At 41.6% G+C, this 21,597-nt stretch overlaps 1 protein-coding gene across 1 annotated transcript in view; it reads left to right on the top strand.

The window, feature by feature from the left end:
• The first annotated feature begins 2,261 nt into the window (after window positions 1-2,261).
• Window positions 2,262-21,597, top strand: part of GBE1 (1,4-alpha-glucan branching enzyme 1) — a 172,453-nt gene continuing 153,117 nt past the window's right edge. The window contains exon 1 of the mRNA XM_050895991.1: window positions 2,262-2,365. Coding sequence (XP_050751948.1) covers window positions 2,262-2,365 — 104 coding nt within the window. The remainder of the gene's footprint in view (window positions 2,366-21,597) is intronic.

Below are 21,597 nucleotides of genomic sequence, written 5' to 3'. Positions count from 1 at the left end.
CCAAAGAGACTGTGCTAAGAGTGAAGCCCCTGTTTCCTACGCTCATGAATTCAAAGGCTGCAGGAATTGCCCTCCTACCTCCACTTCAACAGCAGGTGACCCCTCCAGTACCAAACACCTGGAAGCCCCAAAGCAGCAGCACAGCTAACACGTAACTATTGTAAAAAAACAATTTCCTGGCTCTTGATAATCAGCTGGAATTTCTCTCCTTTCAGTCTGCCAAACTAGTTAACTGTAAGTGACACATTCGCAAAAGAACACGATGCACGTAGTATGATGCAAGAAGCAAGAATAAGAAGATTGTAAGAGTTGTCAAACTTTGGTTTAGCACAGGCACTGGATCACTGCCATGCAGAACGTTTTGAGCAGCAGAGGTAATTTTAAAAACAGTTTTTCAGTCTCCAGTGAGACTGAAGAAATGGTGGACACTGGGAAAAAAAAGAAATCCTGATCTATCAGAGCGGGATATGATAGGTAGTTCTACTACAGCATAGATGCTACTTCTTTCAATAACCAAACAAAAACTGCTTGGGCCTCCTGCTAGGGCAACTGTTACAGCAAACAGTATGAGTATTGCCCTACTCATTCTTACGACAGGGAATACTTGTTGCACTCCATAAGGAAAAAAGGACAAAAGTACTTGGATTTTTGCGTGTGTAGTTAGAAACTGCTGCAAGGAAGGAAATACAGTGTAGTTAAATGTATGTTGTAGATGAAACAAATCATTATGGAAACTTTCACTGTATCCAATTTTGGGTAAAGTAATAAATGAATTGCTAGTGTTCATTACACGCTGTGCTGTTAAGTTATCTGGCAGACAGGAAGGGGAAGCAGCACTAAAATTCAGAGGAAGCCAACATAGGGGAGATGAGTTACAAACTGAGGATAACAATTTAGGAGATGGTTGTGGAAACGAGGTAAGGTATCTAGGAGCTGAAAAGTTTATAAACTGTGGCTGAAAAGCATTCAAAAGAGGCTTCTAAATAAACTTTCTCACTATATGTCTAAGCAAAGGAAAATTGCTGGACCTTAAATAAAAGTGCTAAATGCTGGCCTAGAGGCATGGTCAGGCTAGTGATTAGTTGCCTTGGACATTCGGTGGCCTATCCAAAAATGAGACATGCTGATATTAGGTCAAAAACTTCCACAGCAATCTACCTGTGCTATTCAGCATTTAGAGTTGCATTAGGATCAGCTGAATTAATCTTACTTTGTTTAGGATTCTTTATGTGTCCGATAAAGCGACATTTTGCTGTACAGACACGGTGTTTATGAGAACTCATGGATGCCCCTGGAGTCTTGTTTTGCTGAGCTTGTCTGTGAGCACACCAGCACCCTATCAAACAGCCGAGAAATTTATTCCAGCACTCATGATGACACCAAATCTGTTTGGGGGGTGGGTGGTGTGGTGTTCGTGTGGGTTTTTTTTTCTGTGGGAATGCAGAGTTCACCCGGCAGCAGACACACTGAAGAAGACATCAAAGAGGCACTAAGCAAACAAACTGGGGACTGCCGAGGGACGGCAGACACCCCCCTCCTGCCGGCTCTGGCCTGCCCTGCCCAGCCCTGCCCCGCCGGGGAGGTCGGCTCCGACAGCTACCTTTTTTTGTTTCCTTTACTGACCAAGGGCAGCTCGCCCCCTCACCTCACCGCCCAGCCCCTCGGCAGCGGCATTTCGGGTCGCCGCCCGGGGCTCCGCAGCGAGGGCAGACGCACTCCCTCCCCTCAGCGGTGGCTCTGCCGGCGCCGCGGCCCAGGCCCGGCCCGCGCTCACCCCGCAGGCCGCCGCCGCCGCCCGCCCCGACACCCCGCACCGTTCTGAGGAGAAAGAACGGCTCTTTGTACGCTGCCCCCCGTCCCCCTCCCCGCTATCACCCCCCTGCAGGCAGAGAGCCGGGGCTGCGAAACCAAACCCCTCGCTCGTCCGCGCCAAGAGGAGGCAGGGACAGGAGTCCCCCCAACACCCCCACCCCTCGGCTCCCGCAGCCTCCGAGGCACCCGGAACCCCGACACCGCCGCACTGGGCGCCGGCGGGGGGGAGGAAGCGCAGCACAGCGCGAAGCAGCGCGGCCCAGGCGGCTGGCACGGCGGGCGGGGAGGGGCGGCGGAGGCGGCCGCCTCTCGGCCCCGGCGGGCTGCCCCGGCCGGTGGGCGGCGCCGGGCGGTGAGAGGCAGGGGGCGCCTTGCCCGCCCGCCCCGGCCCCCCTCCCCGGGTGTATATAGCGGCGGCGCGGCGCGGCGCGGATCCCGCGGCGGGCAAGATGGCGGCCGCCGCCAGCACGCAACCCCCGCAGCCGCTGAAGCTGCCGCAGCTGCTGGAGCGGGACCCCTACCTGGCCCCCTTCGAGACGGACTTCCAGCGCAGGTACCGCCCCGCCCTGGCCGGCCCGCCTGCCGGCGGCCTAGGCCTCTGCCGCGGGGAGGGGAGTGCCGCCTCGGCAGGGCGACGGGCAGCGGGCGAGCAGGCGGCGACCGCCCGCCTCTGGGGGCGCCGGGGCGGGCGGGGGGAGCGGCGGGGCGGGCGGTGTCCCCTCCCCCTCCCTCCTCTCCCCTCCCCGTCGCGGCGGGGGCTGTCCCTCAGCCAGCTCCGGGGCGGCTCCGCTTCCCGCCCCGGCGGCGGCGGGGGGGGACGGACCCGGAGCCGGGGTTTTCGTGCCGGCCCTTCCGACGGAGGCGCCTCCACCGCCGGCGGAGCTGCCGCCGAGGCGCGGCCGGGCCTCCTGAGCCGAGCATGGCGCGCCGCTGCAGGGAGGCCTCCACCACGGGCCTTTCCGCCGGCGTCCCCAGCGTTGTGGGAGGCCGTCCCGTCCTCCGCAGCCTCTCCGGCGCTTCAGGCGTCTTCGTTGCCACCCTTGGGCCCGCCTAAAAGCGGCATCGCTTCGTTGGGGCGGGGGGGGGGAGCTGGTTCACAGCGGGGTCTGGCCCTGGGAGCGCAGGCAGGTGTGCCGCGGGGGGAAGCGCCGTGGGCAGCTTGTGAAGGCGTTTAGCCGGGCCACTGTCGCTAATAACAATGTTTTTCAGTCCAGCTGTGGTAACCTGTAAATAAACTGCTCCTGAATCTCCTCTTTCTGGAGAATGTTTCTTTAGGTGCGTTTTTGGAGATATCCTCAGCTCAGCTGCTCGTCAGACTTAGAAACGATAAAGTAGCAGAGTGTGGGTTAGGTTGGTTTCAGGTTGCCGGTCTGAGCATCCCTTTTTTTTTTTGCCTCTTGCCGGGACCTGCGACACCAACCCTCTGGCCGGGATGGGCGGCAGGCATGGGCGAGAGGCTGCCAGCAGCAGCAGCAGCTCAGGCAGAGGCGACCTGCATCCTGCAGAGCCGAATTGCCGGCCTTGAAAGACTGCTGAAACCTCACTGGCTGTTTGAAAACGGGAATTGGGAGTTTTTATGGTGCAGCTTTATATGTTGCATTTCACTAGCAGTCCTCTGATAATCAAAATTGTAGCACTGACTAATGCTCTGTATCCCAGAAGTCTGGAAAAGTCTATGTATGTGGGAGGGAAGTAAGAGGGAATTTGTTTTTTTTTTTTAAAGTATTTGGCTTTTTTCCTTTACTATATTACACGTGGTGCTTTTGGCTTAGCGTTACCAGGTGTCCTGTTGGGTTCTGGCAGAGAATAGTGGTAAGGCTAGATCTTGTAAAATGAGATTAAGGATTGAGTAAACTACAAGGCTGATTTACAGAGCATTTTCTCAAACTGTAATCTCTTAATGATAGAATAACTGAGTGTTTTAAACAATGATTCCTGGCAAGCTTGTGGTAATATATGCAGTGCTGTAAAACACCTAATTCTTTCAGTGGGGTGCCAAGGTGTAGGAAGTAATAAGCAGGTGGATCTGGCTCTTAATAAAACCATTCATTAAAACATTTGGGCTTGGGCACGTTGTGGATGATGGTGTTTGTATTTCTGAGGATAGTATGGCTGTGCTGAACACGGTGAGTGTTCAAAACTCTTGTGTACTTCCCAGGTTCATCCATCTCAAGCGCAGAACTTCAGATGATCCTGTTTGTATCTTGTCCCTTCCTGGCTTCTGAACCTCAAACTAGTCACTTACCATATAATTATTGTGGAAACATGTATACTGTTAATTAGTTTAAAAGAATAAAGGAAAACTTTTGTGACAAATGATGATAAACTGAATGTCTTATTCCAAGCTCAAACAAGCCTGTCCTGTCTGCCATCCTGTGGATGGTAGAGAGTGCTAAGGAGGAAGAGTGTAAGCACAGGGAAATTCCCATTGGTGTCTCCATTCAATGCTCATCCCAGCTTCCATGAATTGTGATTCAGTCTGTATTTAATAGCTCCAGATGCATTTTTATCTAGAGCTCTTGCATCAAGAGTGCCCAGGAGAAAGGAGTTTTGCAGCCTAATTTCTGCTTGTGTGAAGAACCAGTTCTCTTGGGTGTTTTGAGCCTCCAGTATGTGGGTTTCGCTTTTCTCCAGTTCTTGTACTGGAGGAGGTGGTGAACAGCCTTGCACAACTCTGTTCACTGTGTCCATGAAGTCCTGAGCAGTACAGACCTGTATGATCTTTGTTCCAGGCTGAAGGATCCTGATGTGTTTAACTGGTCCTTGTATGAAGGTGGTTCACGTGTCTGGTCCTTTGCTGTGTGTTGTGTGTCTTTCCTGGCCCCTTTTGAGATGGGAGTTAGAGCTGAAGACAGTATTTGAGTTGAATACTGTGTGGATTTATACAGTTACATAATGATATGGCACTTGCATAACTAATCCTTCAAGTAAAAGTGTAAAGCAAAATAAAGCCGGCAAGCTGTCCAGAAGCAGAAATGTATTTACCTTTGAAGCTCCAAGCATACGTACAAAGTAAAGTTGCACATATTAATCCTAAATCCTACTGGCAGTAAATTCTTAAGTGTCTAGAAAGGTAGCAGTTATTTTAGATGGTGACTTAAATGTTGATCATGCATTTGTGGAGCCTCTTATTAAGTAACCCAATGGATCAGATGTATCCCACACATAGTGTAGGAAAGGCTGTGATGGAGCAACCAGGAATATGTGCTGTTGAGCAAACCTATGTATTAGTTGATCAGCTGTCAACTGCTTGCCATGGCCTCATCACAGGTAGGGCAGGAGGACTAATTCTTAATATATATTTGGTATTAGCAATTCCTTTATGCTTGTAGAGTAGGAAAACTGGATAGAAACAATACCACTCAACTGCTGAACAAGTTCATCATTCCTTCTGATACTACTGGCTGGCTTTCTCTCTACCTTTGCTCGTGATACCCCCAGCCAGTGGCATTTTTTGCCACTTAAATAGTTTAAACAATAAAGGTACAGGTAGTCTCTCAGTTCAGAAGGTTGAGTCATTCCTGATGAACGGAACAGGAGGCAGCTGTTGTGCCTGGCACCCTGTAGCACCAAAAGGGATTTGCTTGCTTGGATTAGGAAGCTTTGGGAAAGAACAGAAGTGAAGCAGACTTGATCAAATACAATATGTATGGGTAGTTTTACTGTAGTAGTCTAAATTTCTTTTTAAAGTTTGCAATGATGTTGACTTAATATTAAACAAAATAATTAAGGACTGATGGGAATTTTGTAGCTTATAGCTATCATACTGTGTATTGCCTAGAGAAATAAAAAGCGGGGATTTTGACAGGATTAAGGATACCTGAGAAACAAAGCTTTTTAAATGTTTGTGGAGATCTTTATAATATGCCTTGTGCAAAAACATATAAAAATAGTCCTCCCTTTGTCTTGCTTAGTAACAGTATGTTCTTCTACGGAAGGGAGGGGAAATAAAAGATTTGGGGTCTGTTCTTGCAGTGATACCAGCAATTTGTTGACTCACCCTTTGGGCTTGAGTCTGTGTGCTGTTTTATCCATATTCATTATGTCTTATCCATATCCATATTAGCATAGCCAGATTATTGCTAGTGGAAAATTTTATAACTGTTTACATATGACTGTTGTAGGATGCACAGTTAACTTGATTATGATGGTTTATTCTCGCACTCACTGCAGGGCCATTTCTGCTGTTGGATTGGGTTGCATAGGACCTTGTTCGGTTGTGCTGAATCTCTGAAGATGTGCTTCCATGTCCTATTTGGGCAGCCTTTCCCAGTGTTTGGCTACCCTCATTGTGAAAATTTCTTTCTGAATACCGTAACTTCCCTTGCTACAACTTTGTCTGTTGCCTCTGGTCTTTTTTTCCTGTGTACCTTGGAGGAGAGCCTGGCTCATTCTTTGCTCTAGGCACTCCCCCCCACCTGTCCCTTTAGAGAGCTTAAGACTGTAAGTGGACACTAGCAACCCATGCCTCCCCAAGTTAGCTTTTTCATCTCTATGCTGAAGAAACCCAGCTCTCTCAGGCTCTACCTGTGTGCCATAGGTAGTAGAAGACAGACCAGGAACAAGAAGCTAGCTTCCTACAGAGGCCTTAGCTTGTCCTTGCTCACCTGTGCCTTGAGCAGGTGCAGGTCTCTTGCTGGAGTTCACATCCACCTCTCCTGCCCTGTGCTGTGCTGCTTCACCCCCAGGAGGGTGACCATGTTTGCACGGCAGCATGCCTAATAGTGAGATATTTGCACGTTCTTTTATTTTTCCTTTTTTTTTGGGAGGGGTATAGTGAAAGATAGACAGGCTTTACTCTACGGTGTAATATAATTATACTGATTTGCTTTGAGCATTGCTAGATTCATGACGAAATGAATCATGTTGCCTCAAGTTCTGAAAATTTTTCTTTTGGTTTCAAGGACTGTCTCCTTTAACCCCTCATGAGGTATAACTTCCTGCTTTAGACAGCTGACTTTTTTCCTATTTTTAATAAAGCCTTGGGAAACACTGAATGGGTGCTTTGATGGGAACAAAGTGCTTCTCTAAATAAGTGATGCCTAAAATGTAATGCTAAGACCTGTTAAGTCCTAAGCATGGAGTATGGACTACCATAGTTAAATGAGTGACTAGCAGGAAGAAATGGACATCTGGTCACATTCCCTCCTCAGTTCTTTGTCATGCATAGGCATATTGTTGCAAATGGTGTTTGTGGGGAAAAACAGAAATCTGTAATTTTTCCTTTCTCTGAATGCCTGATTTTGACCCTGAGTTGGGGAAGGGGGTATTTTCTTTGGAAAGGGGGGCAATCCTTTCAGTATATATAGTGAACCATTCAGCCTTGACCCAAACACACACTGTTCAGAGCTTGAAACAAGAATCTACTTAAAAAAACAAACAAATAAAAAAAACCCCAAAGTGATAGTGTTTGCATAGGATATCACTGTGCTAAATTGCTTGACCATCTGTGATATGTTTTCCCACAAGTATTTTGTTAACTCCCAAGTGTTATTTAGGCTAAAGACTTTGTATAATTTAGTATGTATTTTTAGTTTTTTTACCTCTTAGAACATAATTGGTTCAATTAAAGCCATTAATGCCTGTGGTGCAATTGCATTTTATGGAGTTACAAACTGGTGTTAGAAAGTGCTGCCCATTACAATTTTCTGCTATAGCAACGTGCATGGCTTAGTATATTTTACCAGCCCCTGCAACTGCCTCTAATCTACTGACTATGTAGTCCTCAGCGAAAGCTTTTTTTAATAGTTCAATTTATAGAGCAAATAAGTAAAAATGTACCACTCTACAGCTTCAGTCTTTATTTTGATGAAGGCATCAAACAGGACAGTGATTTGTTCAGCTAGACAAAATACCAGCTATAGTGCTTGGTCATAGGGTTGAGAGAGAGAGGGGAGGTCCCATTCTTCTGAAGGGTTGGTAAGTTTTTGGTTGAGAAGACTGAAACACCTACTCAGTGGCTTTAGGAGTTGGGTCAATTAACAAGATGTCTGTCAACTGGTTTATAGGTTTCTAGTAGTATTTTTAGACCTCTGCACTCTTACAAAAGGGAAATACTTGCCATTCTCCTGTTTGTATCTACCTAGTATCAGATTACTGCTCCTTTATGATGGTTTTGTCATTTTTTTTCTATCTTAAGAGGTACACAGTGGTGGGTACTTGACTGAGGTATTGAAAATGTAAAGGTGTGGAACTGGGTTTGATAGGACTGAGTAGGAGGGCAGCTGTTGGGGGTCTAGCAACTTTGGGAATGGAAGTTGAAGAGTGATCCAGATGGAATCCTAGTTTTAGGTGATGGTGAGGAGGGGGGGAAAGCTGGAGTGAGACCTGTCACAGAATTAACACAGCCTATGTATCATCTCTGGGAGCCATAATGCTAACTTAGAAAAGCTGCATTTGCCTTTTCTGTTTTGTCTCATATAGGCTGTTGTATTGGGTGCAAAACTAAATGTTCACAAAAATCATAATTTCATACATTGCTGTCTTTTTTTTTTGGTGTCATCCCATAAGGTCAGTCAACTTCTGCTGAACTAATCAGATTCCAGAGCCCTATAGAAACCAATACCTGTCATTTTAATGCAATATATGCTTCTGCATTATGGTAGTCCTTAGAATGCTCTTGTGTGTAAGAATTACTAACCCTGACAAGCACAGCTGACTGCATCACTGATGACTTTAGCTATTTCTTCACAAACTTAAAAATTACATAGGCCAATGTACATCTAATATATGCACATCTGGTTGTAGTCCTCACCAAAAGATTCAAGTTGGCAATTGTCTTAATAGCTACTAGTTTTACAAAAAGGCATGAAAGGATTAGCATGTAGGTATTGCATTTTGTTAGCAAGGCAGTTGCCTCTGTATATGCATTAAAACTAAGTACTCCCTGAAAAACTGAGTGGAGGCCCCCTCAGCTCTGTTACATAGCATTAGTATGTCTGAGGACATTGGATGTGTTCTGAGAATTTGCCCAGAATTTTAAAAAAATAGATTGTGACCAGGAATCTGATTACTGTCTCATTTAATAGTGAAGAAAAGCTTTGTCTTTCTGAATACTTCAAATTCAAGTATTTGTGCATGTTTCTTTACTACTTCCAAGCTGTAAAGAAGGCATTCTTAGGATGTCAATTTAAGAAAGTCCTCCATAATATCTCACAAAGATGCTTTTCTCCTCCTGTTCAATTTCAATATTTATGTATACACACTTCTTTCCTCTCTGTCTCCCTATTACCTTCTATTTACTCCTCCTAAGCCTTCTAATCCTAGCTGCTTCTTCATCTTCTGTCTTCCACAAAAGAAGCTCCTTTTCACTTGTGCAGTGTCAGAGATCTAAAACCTCTCACTCATGCTTCAGATTACTTTGTACTTCTGAAACTTTGCTTCATACAGTTATTCATTAGCTTAAAAAGAAAATGTCTTAAGGCAATGTGTCAAGTGCAACAAGATCAGGTTTTTGTATTTAAAATCTTTAAAACATGAGTTTTACTCTGGAAAAAAAAAATATTCTGCCAAAAAGAAGTTTTTAGCTATAATATGGCTGCCTCTTCCCCAAGTATTTGACAATTTATTTGACATTCTTATAGCACCTCGTGAACAAGTTGAAGGCCAGTTATTAGTGACGATGCCTGGCCATGCTGCAAAGAATAGGCCTCCAAGCTACTTAGAACAACAGAGTCTGCTTTGCCTCATGTTGTGATCAGAAGCACCTTACCAATGAATGTTATCTGAACATTATTTGTGTTTAAAACCTAGTGTAGGCCCTTGGTCTAATATCTCAGAATAGATGTCTGAAGACCTGTCTAATGACCCAGGTCAACTAGTTCACTTATGTGAACATCTTGAAACTATTCCATTAATCTGGATATTTCTAATGCTAAACTTATTTTAACCTACTCTCTTGGTATGCATTTAAAAAAAAAGCCTTACTGACAGTTTCTTTAAACACGCAGCTCCAATTCTATTGACTGATGTTACTTGAACGTAGTGGTAGCCCTAATGCTTTCTATTTGACACCCTCCTCCTTTCTTTGGTGCTGTTGCTTAGGCACAGTGTATTTATGGTTTCCGCATGTCCTTGCTGTTCTGGTGTGCTGTGTTGCTGGACTTTGTGGTAGCATGTCTGCTATTGTGCTTAGTGTTAGAGAGAATAATTTCACAGTGGGGCATGAAGTCCCAGTAAGGGTAGACCTACTCTCCTCAAAGTAGTAGTACCACTGTTAGAAGGTTATGCTGAGTTCAAAAAACGTAGTCTAGATCTGCAAAAGGAATTGCGTGATGCTCAGTCACACAAAATTAACTTCTAAGTGTATAGTTCATGGAATAGAAAATGTGAGTTTTGACCCTTGTTGCGTGAACTAGTCTTGCATTCATTGAGTGATTTGTCACCATTTGTGTGTTTCACAGTGCTTAAAGCGAGGTTGGGATCTGGGTCCTCCTACTTCCAAGTGATACTGGTGTGAGGCACCAAAGTAAGGATTATGTCCTTTGTGGTAGGAGTAGAAAAGTGGAGAAACCCTGCTAAAGTTCAGGAGAGTGTGGACTTCCAGTATATCAGTATTTCTTCTTTAATTCCTCCCACTCAAAACCAAAACAAAACCCCACCTTCTTGGCCAAGAAAAGGCCAAGGAAAGTGGATAAGCTAACATACACAAACAGACTTCATTGATCTTGAAGGATGATTAAATAACATTGCAAAGGTGTGCAACAGGAAGAGACTTATTTTTCTATTTCTGGGCAGTATTTAGAGTCTGATTTTTCATTTGCACTCATCTTCTAGAGGGAGCTGATGGAGAAGGCTCTTCAGGATACATTGTATTGGGACAAGCGGAAAATAAACTTTTAATGCCAATCACAAATGGTTTTAGGTAGTTTAATACAGTTAGTGTGGGGATTTTTTTTGAGAAAACAATGCATTAAATGGCTGTTAAACTCTGTGCCAACTGTATATGTGGGGCCAGACTTCTGTTTTGAGGGCACACATTTTCCTAGCGTGTCACTGATAGGCAGGCTACGTGCATGTGCAAGTGAATGTGGTGTCATCATCAGATCTAAGTTTTTGGAAGTATAAGCATTTGATAAGATGCTTTGGAGGAAAGGCAGGAGGGCCGGGGGATTGTCTAAAAGACTCCTATTCAAATCATGCTGAGTTACTGTATGTTTTAAATGAAAACGTGCTGCACTACCACAACTGTTTGGAAATTGCCCATCTAGAATGAATTCATTGCGTAAACACAGAATTCAGCAGCTCATTTTAGCAGCTTTAGGGGGTATCCTGATTGGATCCCTGCTATCCCAGCAAAAAAAATAGAAGTTTAATAAATTCTGTTGTATGTGCCAGGCTTAAGTAGATATGTTGGGTATTTTAGGCTGTCTAAAATGCCCTTGGACATCCTTGTTTATGCAAGCAAGTCTTACTGTTAACACAATTGTTTGATACCTATTGTGGTAGATATCCAGAGTTTAAATGTTCTGGGTTTGACAGGGATTGGTGAGCTTGTAAGTTAATTAATGCTTTCCATTCTAAGACTTACAGAATCATAGAATGGTTTGGGTTGGAAGGGACCTTAAAGATCATCTAGTTCCGACCCCCCTGCCATAGGGGGTTGAAAAAAGACATGCTTTACAACTTCAGAGTCTGTTTAGACTACAGCTTTTTTATGAGAATGTTAAAGTAGTGGAGAACAAGGTAAAACTTCTGCATGCTGAATGAGCCAGGTGACTCAAATTTACTGTCCGAACAAACAAATCCTCTCTCTCAGTTGATATGAACTCCCAAACTTTAACTTAATCTTTGGAAAACTCATGGATTATGATATCTTTCAAGTTCAATACATGGATAATGTTTGTACTAAAATTTCAGGTTTTGGGAGTAGAAAGTAAGTGTCCAGTACTGCCAGCATGGGCTCTGTGAACATCTGTCTGAGGCTTTCCAGTGAAGCATAGCCTGTTGGAAAAGGTTTTTCGTTTCCCTTTCTTTCAATAGGTATCAGATGTGTTCTGTAAATTTTTAATTCTTACTTAAAGTGATTTAGAAAAATACAGCTTAAAAAAAATAACCAGTGTAGCAATAACTTTAAACTTTTCATCTTGTAAGTAGTATGGTGGCTGTACTATCTTGTCCCTTTCATCCAGTCTTTAGGAGGCTAAATAGTTGTATCTACTTGCCCCCATTTTTTTCAGTTAGGATGCTGCCCTCTTTGCCCCTGGGCTTCCTTCTTTGTTTAGCTCTTTGCTACTTTCTTGCCACTGGCTAGCAGTTGCTTTGATCAACAGCAGGTACTTGTGGGATACTGAACTAATTTCAGCATGTAGCACCGGTAGAAAAATAACCTTTTCATTGACAAACTCCAACGGGATGGGAGAGAGACTAGAGCAAAGCATAGCATTTAGGTTAGCTACTTTAGCCTGTATTCATTGTCTAAGCAGTTTTTCCCTTGCTTAAAGAAAGCAAATCAAAATAGATGTTACTCTGTTTTGTCAGGTAGTAAGGGAGAAAGCCTAAAATGATAAAGAGTTTTAAAAAAAGAAGTGATTAAGTTAGTTTGGTACTGGTGACAGTGTCAGAAAGGTTTGTGTTTTTCCTCTTTCCTCCTTGCCCCCCCCCCCCATAAAAAGAGGGGGAAAAAAAAGAAAAAGAGGGGATCCCTGAAGCTTTTGAAAGAAAGGCCTGTGCCTGGGCTTTGTGGAGATGATGTCACTTGATCTGCAGGTAGCTGTTTCTTAATCTGTGCAAAATTCAAGGTAGTTAGTTGTATCTTAGCTTTCAGTGGTGTAAAGTTTTTGATTTGAGTGTGAAAGCTAGCTTTTCCTTTGTTTGCTGTACAGCTTCCTTTATAGCTTTTGGGGAAAATACATTAAAAAATATATTATTAATTGCACTTTATGTACTTAATGCACATGTGTATATACATACACAGAGCTTTTTTGGAGGAGTTTCTAGCTAGCATGTGTATATATCCAGCCTCCATTGGGGTTCATTGGCAAGTTTAACTATGGCTTATGGAATTCATTGACTTAATCTATGGCATATTTTATATGAGTTTTCTAATAGGAGTAAGTTCTTTAATGCTTAATTTTATAAACACCTGAAAGGTTTTTGAAAATGTTGCTGCTTTATTTTTATCTTGTTTACAACAATTGGAAAGTATTTAAGAAAAAAAAATCAAGGTCCTAACAGTCTTTTTTTAAATAGCAGCAAACAGATTTTTAATAGTAATGCTATTGCAGTGTAATTTGAATGTGATTATAGTGATTAGTTCTTTCAGATAGAAAATGATGAATAACACTTGTTAGCATTTAGATTTATTTGCCAAACTTCTTTGGATTTTCTTTGTATCATCAAAAAATTCTGGACAGAAGAATCTTTTTCTAGCTACTTCTTGCTTGTTATCCTAAAATAAATAAATGTATGAGTTAATAAATCTGATTATTTGTTAGTTCACTTAAACACTGTAAATTAATGTAAATAACACCTCAAAACTGAAGACTATCCATTCATCTCCCTCCCCTGCCCTCACAGTTTTAGATGCCACATAATTTTGATGGTAGGTGTATGTAGAACTTTCCTCAGAAGTTCAAGGTATTAATTCCATTAGCTGGTGTGATGCCTTTTTTTGAGAAAGGGGCCTTGGATTATAATGTCAGTATATAGAAGTGTAATGTATGAAATGTGTATTTTTTTTCATGTTGCTAAGGTAGACCATGGATAAAAAGCTCAGGTTTACAGAAGGATGGCAAGACTGGGGGAGGTCGGAGGTGTTAACTACCAGACTTAATCTATAGAGTGATAATGCCAGATACTGACATTATGTGGGGAAATTTAGCTGTGTTACTTGTATATAAATTCCACCCCTCTATCACCAGAATTTGCCGTGAAGTGAATGCTGATTCATAGTGTGAGCTGTCTTTTCTCTGATTTTAAGATATTTTTTTTAGCGGCAGGTCTGAGCATGTCTTAGGGCTGAAGAGGCATATAAGCTAGTTTTAATTTCACTTTGTCCTCACAGACCAGCATGGGGCACTCCAGCTGGTTCCCATGCAGAGCCTGGCTACTCATGCTAACATTCAGGCTTCTCAAGCCCTAAGTACGAGGCCCAACAGAGCAGATAGGGCCTGTTCAATGTCGCCAGCTCCTCAAATACAGTATCTTCTGCAAGGCTCCCAATACAGTGTGTTTCAACAGGTTTCATGCATGTATTGTTTAAACCTAAACTGCTTAACTTTTTTTTTAAATTGGATAACAAAAATACAAGTTCTTTTGATGCTGATAAAGTTCTTAATGGCAGCAGAAGACTCAATCTATAAATCTGATTGTTCAAAAATACACTTTTTCTTCTGAGGAAAGCAATCTGCCACTTTTCCATGAACTGATAACAGGATGAAAAAGTAGTGTTCATGGTACTGAAGTTAACATAGTCCTTGACACCTTTAACTGGTAGAAGGTGTCTGTAGGTTCCACAGTTGGTAAAATTAAGAAGAGCACAGTCAATTTATGTATCTGACATATGTGTATTTCAGATACAACTTGTGAATTCTGGGAATGACATGAAAAGCTTTACTAAAAGATTAGGTACCTAAATAGACCTAATGATTATTCTCACTTGAAAATTTAGCAAATTTGGACCTAAATAGCGCTTGGATGTCAACCGTTTTAGTACAGCCAGTAAACCAGGAACGTTGTTACTGCACAATAACAATGACTGGATTAAAGTATATTTGCCTTGTGAATAAGATCTCTTTTGGACCATGAAGTTATGGACTGAGTATTATAAGATAACGAGTGATGTCTTTGAGTGTGGCTATCAGCCATTATGTATTTTGGCCAAGCTATTTGTTTTTTTTGCTTAACAGTAAAGAGTAGAAACAATTACATAAACAAAGAACACACTTTCTTTAATATCAGAAGCAAAAACTTCATCTGACCTGTGGGCCTTTGAATTGCATAACAAGTAAGGCATCACCTTCCCTAATATCATAAATAATGTATTGTCATCACAGTAGGCAGACGACTGAGCTTTCAGCAACAGTCATGGTTGACTTTGAGTGGTTTCCAGCTTAAAATGGAGGTAGCTGTAAGTGGCAGTTGTGGCCATTAAGTGTCATTGTAGAATGCTTTGACCATAATGACTTCTGATAGAAACATCTCCCAGGCCCTACAGAGGTAGGAAATGCCAAGTTTATCAAGATCTGATTCTTTTCCAGATAACCCTCTGAACAGCTTGTTTGTCCTTACATAGCAGGGATCAGTGTCGTTTGCTGCAAATCCAGTACCTGTCAGTTAATGTTGTTCAATTATAACAGTGTTTTCTCAAAAATGCTTAGTCAGTTCTTGGCAGAGAAACCAAAAAAGGGAGGTATTGAAGTAGAAAGTCCACAGAAAGTAGAAAATGTCTACAGAACGACATTACCACTATAGTATACAATATTGGAGAAGTGATTGTACAGTGAATACAGTTTATAGGTGCAAGAGCGTGCTTTTGATAATACAAATTGCTGCTGGTGCCCACTCCAACCCAGACAAAACTTGTAGTGATGAATTCCTTGGTCTAATGGCATCTGCACTACGAGCTTTTGCAGCAAAAAGGATATTGCTCACCAGTGGCATTTGCTAATACATTAACAAGCACTTCTAATGTAAACCTGGTTTTAGAACAATAGTCTTCACATTTTGAAAGGTCAGAGACAGCTTCTAGGTACACTTGCATAAGTCCTTTAGATGTTTAGATGTTGCTGTGACTGAAGTACAAATTTTGACATCACACTTGTGCAACTTGTGGGCTTTGCTAAGAGGAAACAGATTGGACTTTGGGTATTTGGCTCTACTTGTTACTGTGGGTCATAAATTTCGAAGGCTGCTCTTGGTATTGTTGACTCATCAGCAGTGTATGTATGTAGTTGGCTGTTTTAAGTAATTGTAAAAATGCCACTGAGATGCCTTCACAGATAGGTTTTCTTTAAATGCTTAAAGAGGTTTGTCTAATACAAGCAACAACATTTAGTCCGTGCGAAGGAAAGCAATGGGACAGTAGTAAACTGCAGTGATTTTTTTTTGGTATTTTCCAAACTGAATTTCATCTGTCCAGTCCTTGCTTGTTCAAAACAACGGATGTGCTGAGAAAATGAAGATTTTGTTGTATTGTTCCCTTATTCTGTTTTCTAAATTCTTCTTGGTCATCTTTTCCGGGCTATGTGGGTTGTCTGCCAGGAACTGTAAGAAATCCAGGGATTTGTGAGAGGGGATAAGGCTTTCAGACTCTGGAACCTTTTCTGGCATTCATTCTGTCAATATTACTCCATGATATGTCAAACAACATGGTGCTTACCATCGTGTCTGTTACAGTATTTAATATAAACACAATACATACCTGTTCAACTCAACAATATATATCTGTTTTAGACTTTAGTGTTCCATAAATCAAGTGCCATAGTGATGACGACTAGTTGAGAAGAAGCAGGAGGATAAAGAACAAATTGCTTGTGCTGTGTTTTGGTGTTTGTGGGGGTTTTTTGTGGCATTACTCCTGGTATCTCCATTGAGTGCTGCTCATTAGAGCAGGATGGTAAGACAGAACTGTGTCAGGGAAACAATGGCATAAAACCTTAAAATTACTACATCAACTTATTTACCACCTTGTTGGAGTGGTTGAAAGCTGACATTTGTTTCCTTCTGGCACAGAAATGTTGTTTTGGTATGATGGCTCCAAACCCTAGCTTTGATGTTTCTGATCATGCAAAAGCATAAGTGATGATTAGGAGAAAAATAAGGACAAGCTTTTTTTTTGTTGAGGGACCAACAGTTCTTGTGGCAGAGAAACTGTGTAACAGAAAAGTAGGAATAAACAGTAGTTTGTGGCTGGTTTTGTAATGTATTTCATACTTTGTAATGTTGTATCTCAGTGAATTTTTTCAGATGCCTGGGTGGTTTTATTTATTTTAAACCAGAAAGGGTTTTTATGGAGGTATGGGTGTTGTGGGTTTTTTTAATACCTGTCTGTAGTGGATTAGCTTCCTGAATCTGTTTTGCTGAAGTTTTTGATTCTCAAATGTTGATGCAAAGGAAGTACTCAATCCTCTGTAGCTTGTAAATGCCTTTTCTGGCTTTCTAAAGGTTTGTGCAGAATAGGCTGACCAAGACTGAGATTCCATGAACAGCTCTATTGGAGAAGGTAGGAGGGAGGTGAAAAACAGTTCAAGTCAAGAGTGCTCTGGTTCTCACTGTGCTTCATCAAGGTGGTATTCCTGCTGTGGTTTGCCTTCCCCTACAGAAGAGAAGAGGTATTGTAGAAACCTCAGAATTCAGTGGGATATGAGCTTTCACCTGGTAATATAAAAATCTAATGGTCTGTAAGATGTAAACAGGCATCTAGAAAACAGTAGAGATGGCACTAGGGTTGTACATGTGTTTTGGGAATGAATGCATTGTTTGTTAGGTTAGGAGCTTTGGCTTAAGATTTTCCTTTCTCTGGCTATTTATGTTGATACTTTTTCATCAACTGATCCACTTGTAAATTATGAAAGAAACTATAAGGAAATTGAAGAGAAAATTGTGGTCTTGACAGATGAACTCAGGAAAGGTCCCTTTGTGGTATGGAATAAAGTGGGAAGTATAACTGGGGGACTGTTCATGCAGACCCTATAGACTTTGGGGGGGAAATAAAATGAAGCTTTGAGGGCTTAAATAGCTATAAATAAGTATCTGTAACTCAACTGCTTACTAACTGTTTGCGAGGCTATGCAAGGTGTGCTTTTTTCCCCCCTCCCTGAGCACATTTAAAGAACTTGCCAGTTGGTGAGAAAATTGTGCTCTGTTCTAGTACTTTTTAATTTGTGTGCTTTGTGCTATATAAGTGTGATGGTTTTTGTTGGCTTTATTGTTGCTTCCTCTATTCTTCAGATATCAAGATTATGAAAATTGAATTTAGGGGTTTCACAAAGATAGGTCTTGCCTAATACAGATACATGTATGACATTATTTGAATGACAGAGATATTTATTAAGCAATCTTGAAATTGTATATATCCTTGGCAAACAAGCTGGTCTGTTGCAGTGTAGGATATCAGATTTTAAGTCTAATGTTTCAAAACTTCTATTGACTTGGAAGCCTGGATAGATGGTGACCTGTTGAAGATAAAATGTTAGGATACTGTTGCATATACTACCATAAGATTCTAATATACTTTGCTTCCTCTACCTTTCATAATATAGCCAAAGCAAATTTTGGCAGAAGCCAGTGGGATTTCATACACATACAAGCACGTACACACAGAGTGCCTATTGTAATAGAAATTTGAATTCTTGTCTTGTCAAATAACTTTATTTTGCAACTTTTTAAAAACTTCATTGCCTCAACAAAATGAAAAAGGGTCAGTGGAGTGAGAGCCAAGGCAAATTTGGGAGCAGAGGGAAAGGGAAATGGGGAATGAAGATTTGCAGACCACCTCTAGAGATTGTGACGAAACCTAGGGTTACATCTCTTTCAGAAAGTGCCAGACTTTGCTGCTGTGTTCTGTTTTCCAGCTATGAAGAGGAGGAAGTGTGTGGTGTGCGGGTGGTTTGTGGGTAGGGTTTTTTAAATAATAGTTAGTGTGGTTATAAGATGACTGGAACAAACAGGTTGTAATTGCAACCTGTAGTATTACTTCTCATGATGATTTTTGCAGTGACATGGTAGTTGCAGATCACACGAAATCTCAATAACTTTTGTAGTGGAGTATTGCTTCTGTTGGCTCATTCTTTTGTGCTCTGCTGTGATAGCTGATGAGAGAGCTGGTCAAACCTGGGAAGCTTAAATAATTGCATCATTGTATCGTGTATATGTGAGTAAGATGACTGTCAACCTTCAGGTAGAATAATGGTGTATTTCAATGTGACTCTTCACTAATTCTTACTGTTTGATACCCTGGCTAGATATTGCTAAGAAATTTTTATTAGTAGGTGGAATCACGTGACTGCTTTTTGTTAAATTCCTGGAAATACAGGTAACTGTCAAATCTTAAAAGAATGGTTTGTGTGCTATTCATGATGCAATTTGTATTGGATATGATCATGTCAGTACTCCACTGAATGCCACATACTATGGGAATTGTTTATACCTTACAAAAACCCAGCCAAACCAAGAAGATGTCATGATAAATTTCCAACAATACAAACCCCCCATGATTATTGCAAAGGAATCTTGAATTAACTAAATATTATGAAAGGGTAAAATATACTAACTTTTTGTGTGTTTTCAGATCTTAACAGACATTCTGCATTGCATCTTCTATTTGCTGTTTACATTAGTTACCTCATTTGTGCTTTCTCCTGCCACCAGAACCATTTTACCTCTTCCTTGTAAGGATTTGTTGTGTACTTTTTACACAGGGAGCTACAATCCGTAGCATGTATTGTGAGTGTGCAAGCCAGCACTTCATAGTCTTTGGGGAGTTTGGGATTCTGATGCTGATAATAAATCTTTCTTTTGCAAAGAAGTGCAGCACTTGGTTAGCTCACAAGGTACTGGGAGGAAATTCCCTCCAGAGCATTATACAAAGAAAGAAAGATTTTAGAAAGATGGAAATTATAATCAAAGACCTACATACTTAGTAATCTAGAACTGATTTTTTTGCATTGTTCCTGTAACCTGTAATGTCTATGGTGCATCTGGGTTGCATCTTAAAGTAAACTTTCAGAACAAAAGTATTTCTGGAGCAAAATGTGTCATACCAATTGCTGATTGTGTATAATTGTTATAACTCTTAATATTTCAGTGTTACTAAAATACGTTAATCAGAACACATTGCATACTTATGAAACTTAGTTTTCATGAGTGCTGTCAGGGGTGAGGGAGTAGAGGATGTTGTCAGTGTGTATGGAGCTGGTGGGATGGGACTGTGCAGATCACAAATAATGGAGATTACAAATGCAAGCTAAAGTTACAAGTGATCATATAATATGGCAGCATTTGTTCTTCAGTCTTCAGAGTTGTTAATGAAATGAGATGAAATGGCTGTTCAGCTCTGTCCAAGGTATGCTATTCATGGATTTGATAAGGGGCCGCTGTGTGTGTGCATGTGTTTTGTGTGACTTTTTGGGGGGGGTGAGTTTTTGTGTTTGTGTTTTTCTCTCTGAATTTCTTTGCGAACTGTCCGAGCAGTGAGGAAAATTAAAGGAAATTTAATAACTGACTTATGTAAGCTGGGATAGTTTCTGTTGCTTTCAGTTTCTTCCACCCACAATAACTAGAACACCTCTTTGACAACTAGTTGTTACTCAGAATTTATTCTTAAAGCAAATATGGAGAGTGCCTGATGCTGAAATTTGGTCTAGAAAGAGCTGGTTGACCAGCAGCGGGACAAGATGTAGTTTTAAAGTATAGGCTTTGCATACTGTTTGTTGTAGTAAAAAGTTACCATATGTCATGTTCAGTGCCACTCATGTTAGGAGGCATTTGCCTCTGCCAAAATATTTATTTTTGAAACTGCTTACCTGTTTGGCTGATAATTTAATATGTAAATAACAAGTTAATTAAAGAACAGCTTTTCCCTTCATGCTACCTTAAACTTTTAACAGAATGGATTTCATTAGTTTTCATGGTTTTTTTGTATCGTGGCTATGTGTGAGCTATTTGAAATGTTAGACATGTACAATTGTATCATGGACACTTGTGCTTGTTTTGAGAACTATGTGGAGAAAAGTAGCCCTGTTGCTTGGGGAATTGAAAGCCTGGCTTTGCTCCAAATGGAGGTGAGGGGGGAAGGCCTTACTAGAAGGGAAGGTTGTGGGCAAAGAGTGGGTCCTGGCTGTGGGCCCCTGCTTGGCGCTTGCACTGGAGCTGGGAAGTGCCAGGAGCCTGCGCTGCAGAGGAGCTGAATGGGAGGGCTGGTGGGGAAACCAACTCTGACTAGGTCCTGTATGCTGTTAAAGGGTCTTAATAGAATGGTGTGGTTTCATCTTCCTTTTCCCTACCATGTGCCTCAAAATAAAAAAATAAATTATCTGGGCTCTTGGTAAAAGCTATCAGGTTGGAGAATTTCGGGTCAGCTTTGTGTGTCTGTGAAACAGCATGCTCCGGTAGTGTGCTTTGTGTACTGGCTCTCAGCATTCAGCTTTCTGTTCTTGTATGTACAGAAAATTTTTTTCTTTTTCTCAAGATAAGAATTATCTTTGCAGCTTGCTTTTTATGAGGGCACAAGCAGAAACTGGGAGAACTGCTTACCTCCTGTGTAAGGCAAGCTGCATACTCTGGGATAAGAGGCTGCCTACAGGAAGGTAGCAATATGGTTGACTTGAGGTGGGATAGTGCTCAAGTAAGACCTCTTTTCCTGTGGACAGCCCCAGGAAGAGGACTGTCATATAATGTATGGAAGTTGAAATCCACACTAGCTGTGTTAGAGTATAAACGTAAGCGCCCCAAAATTCAAATGTTATGTAAGTGCAATGCAGTTCTAGCAACTATTTAACACTACAAAAGAGGGATGAATTACCAGTTTGAGCTCTTTCATACTGTCCAGATCGGTGTTTGTTCATATTGTTCATTACATATACTGATGTGCCTTCAAAATTTTTTTTTATCGTGGATTTTTCTCAGTAAGCAATCTGAAAGTTTATACTTAATTAGGAATAATTTATAATCTTAAGTTTCTCTTGAAGTCATCTGGCAAGTTGAGAATTTGTTTTATTCAGCTGTGTGCACGATGTATGTAAGGGAAAAAAGAACGTATGTTCAGTTTAGACCTGAGACTTGCTTATTGTCCTCCTCCTCACACTTACATGATACAGAACCTGTAACTCAGGTGCTGGTAACCTT

Source organism: Gymnogyps californianus, chromosome 1 (genome assembly GCF_018139145.2).
Source record: "Gymnogyps californianus isolate 813 chromosome 1, ASM1813914v2, whole genome shotgun sequence".
NCBI lineage: Eukaryota > Metazoa > Chordata > Aves > Accipitriformes > Cathartidae > Gymnogyps > Gymnogyps californianus.
This window is presented reverse-complemented; position numbering and strand designations above follow the sequence as displayed.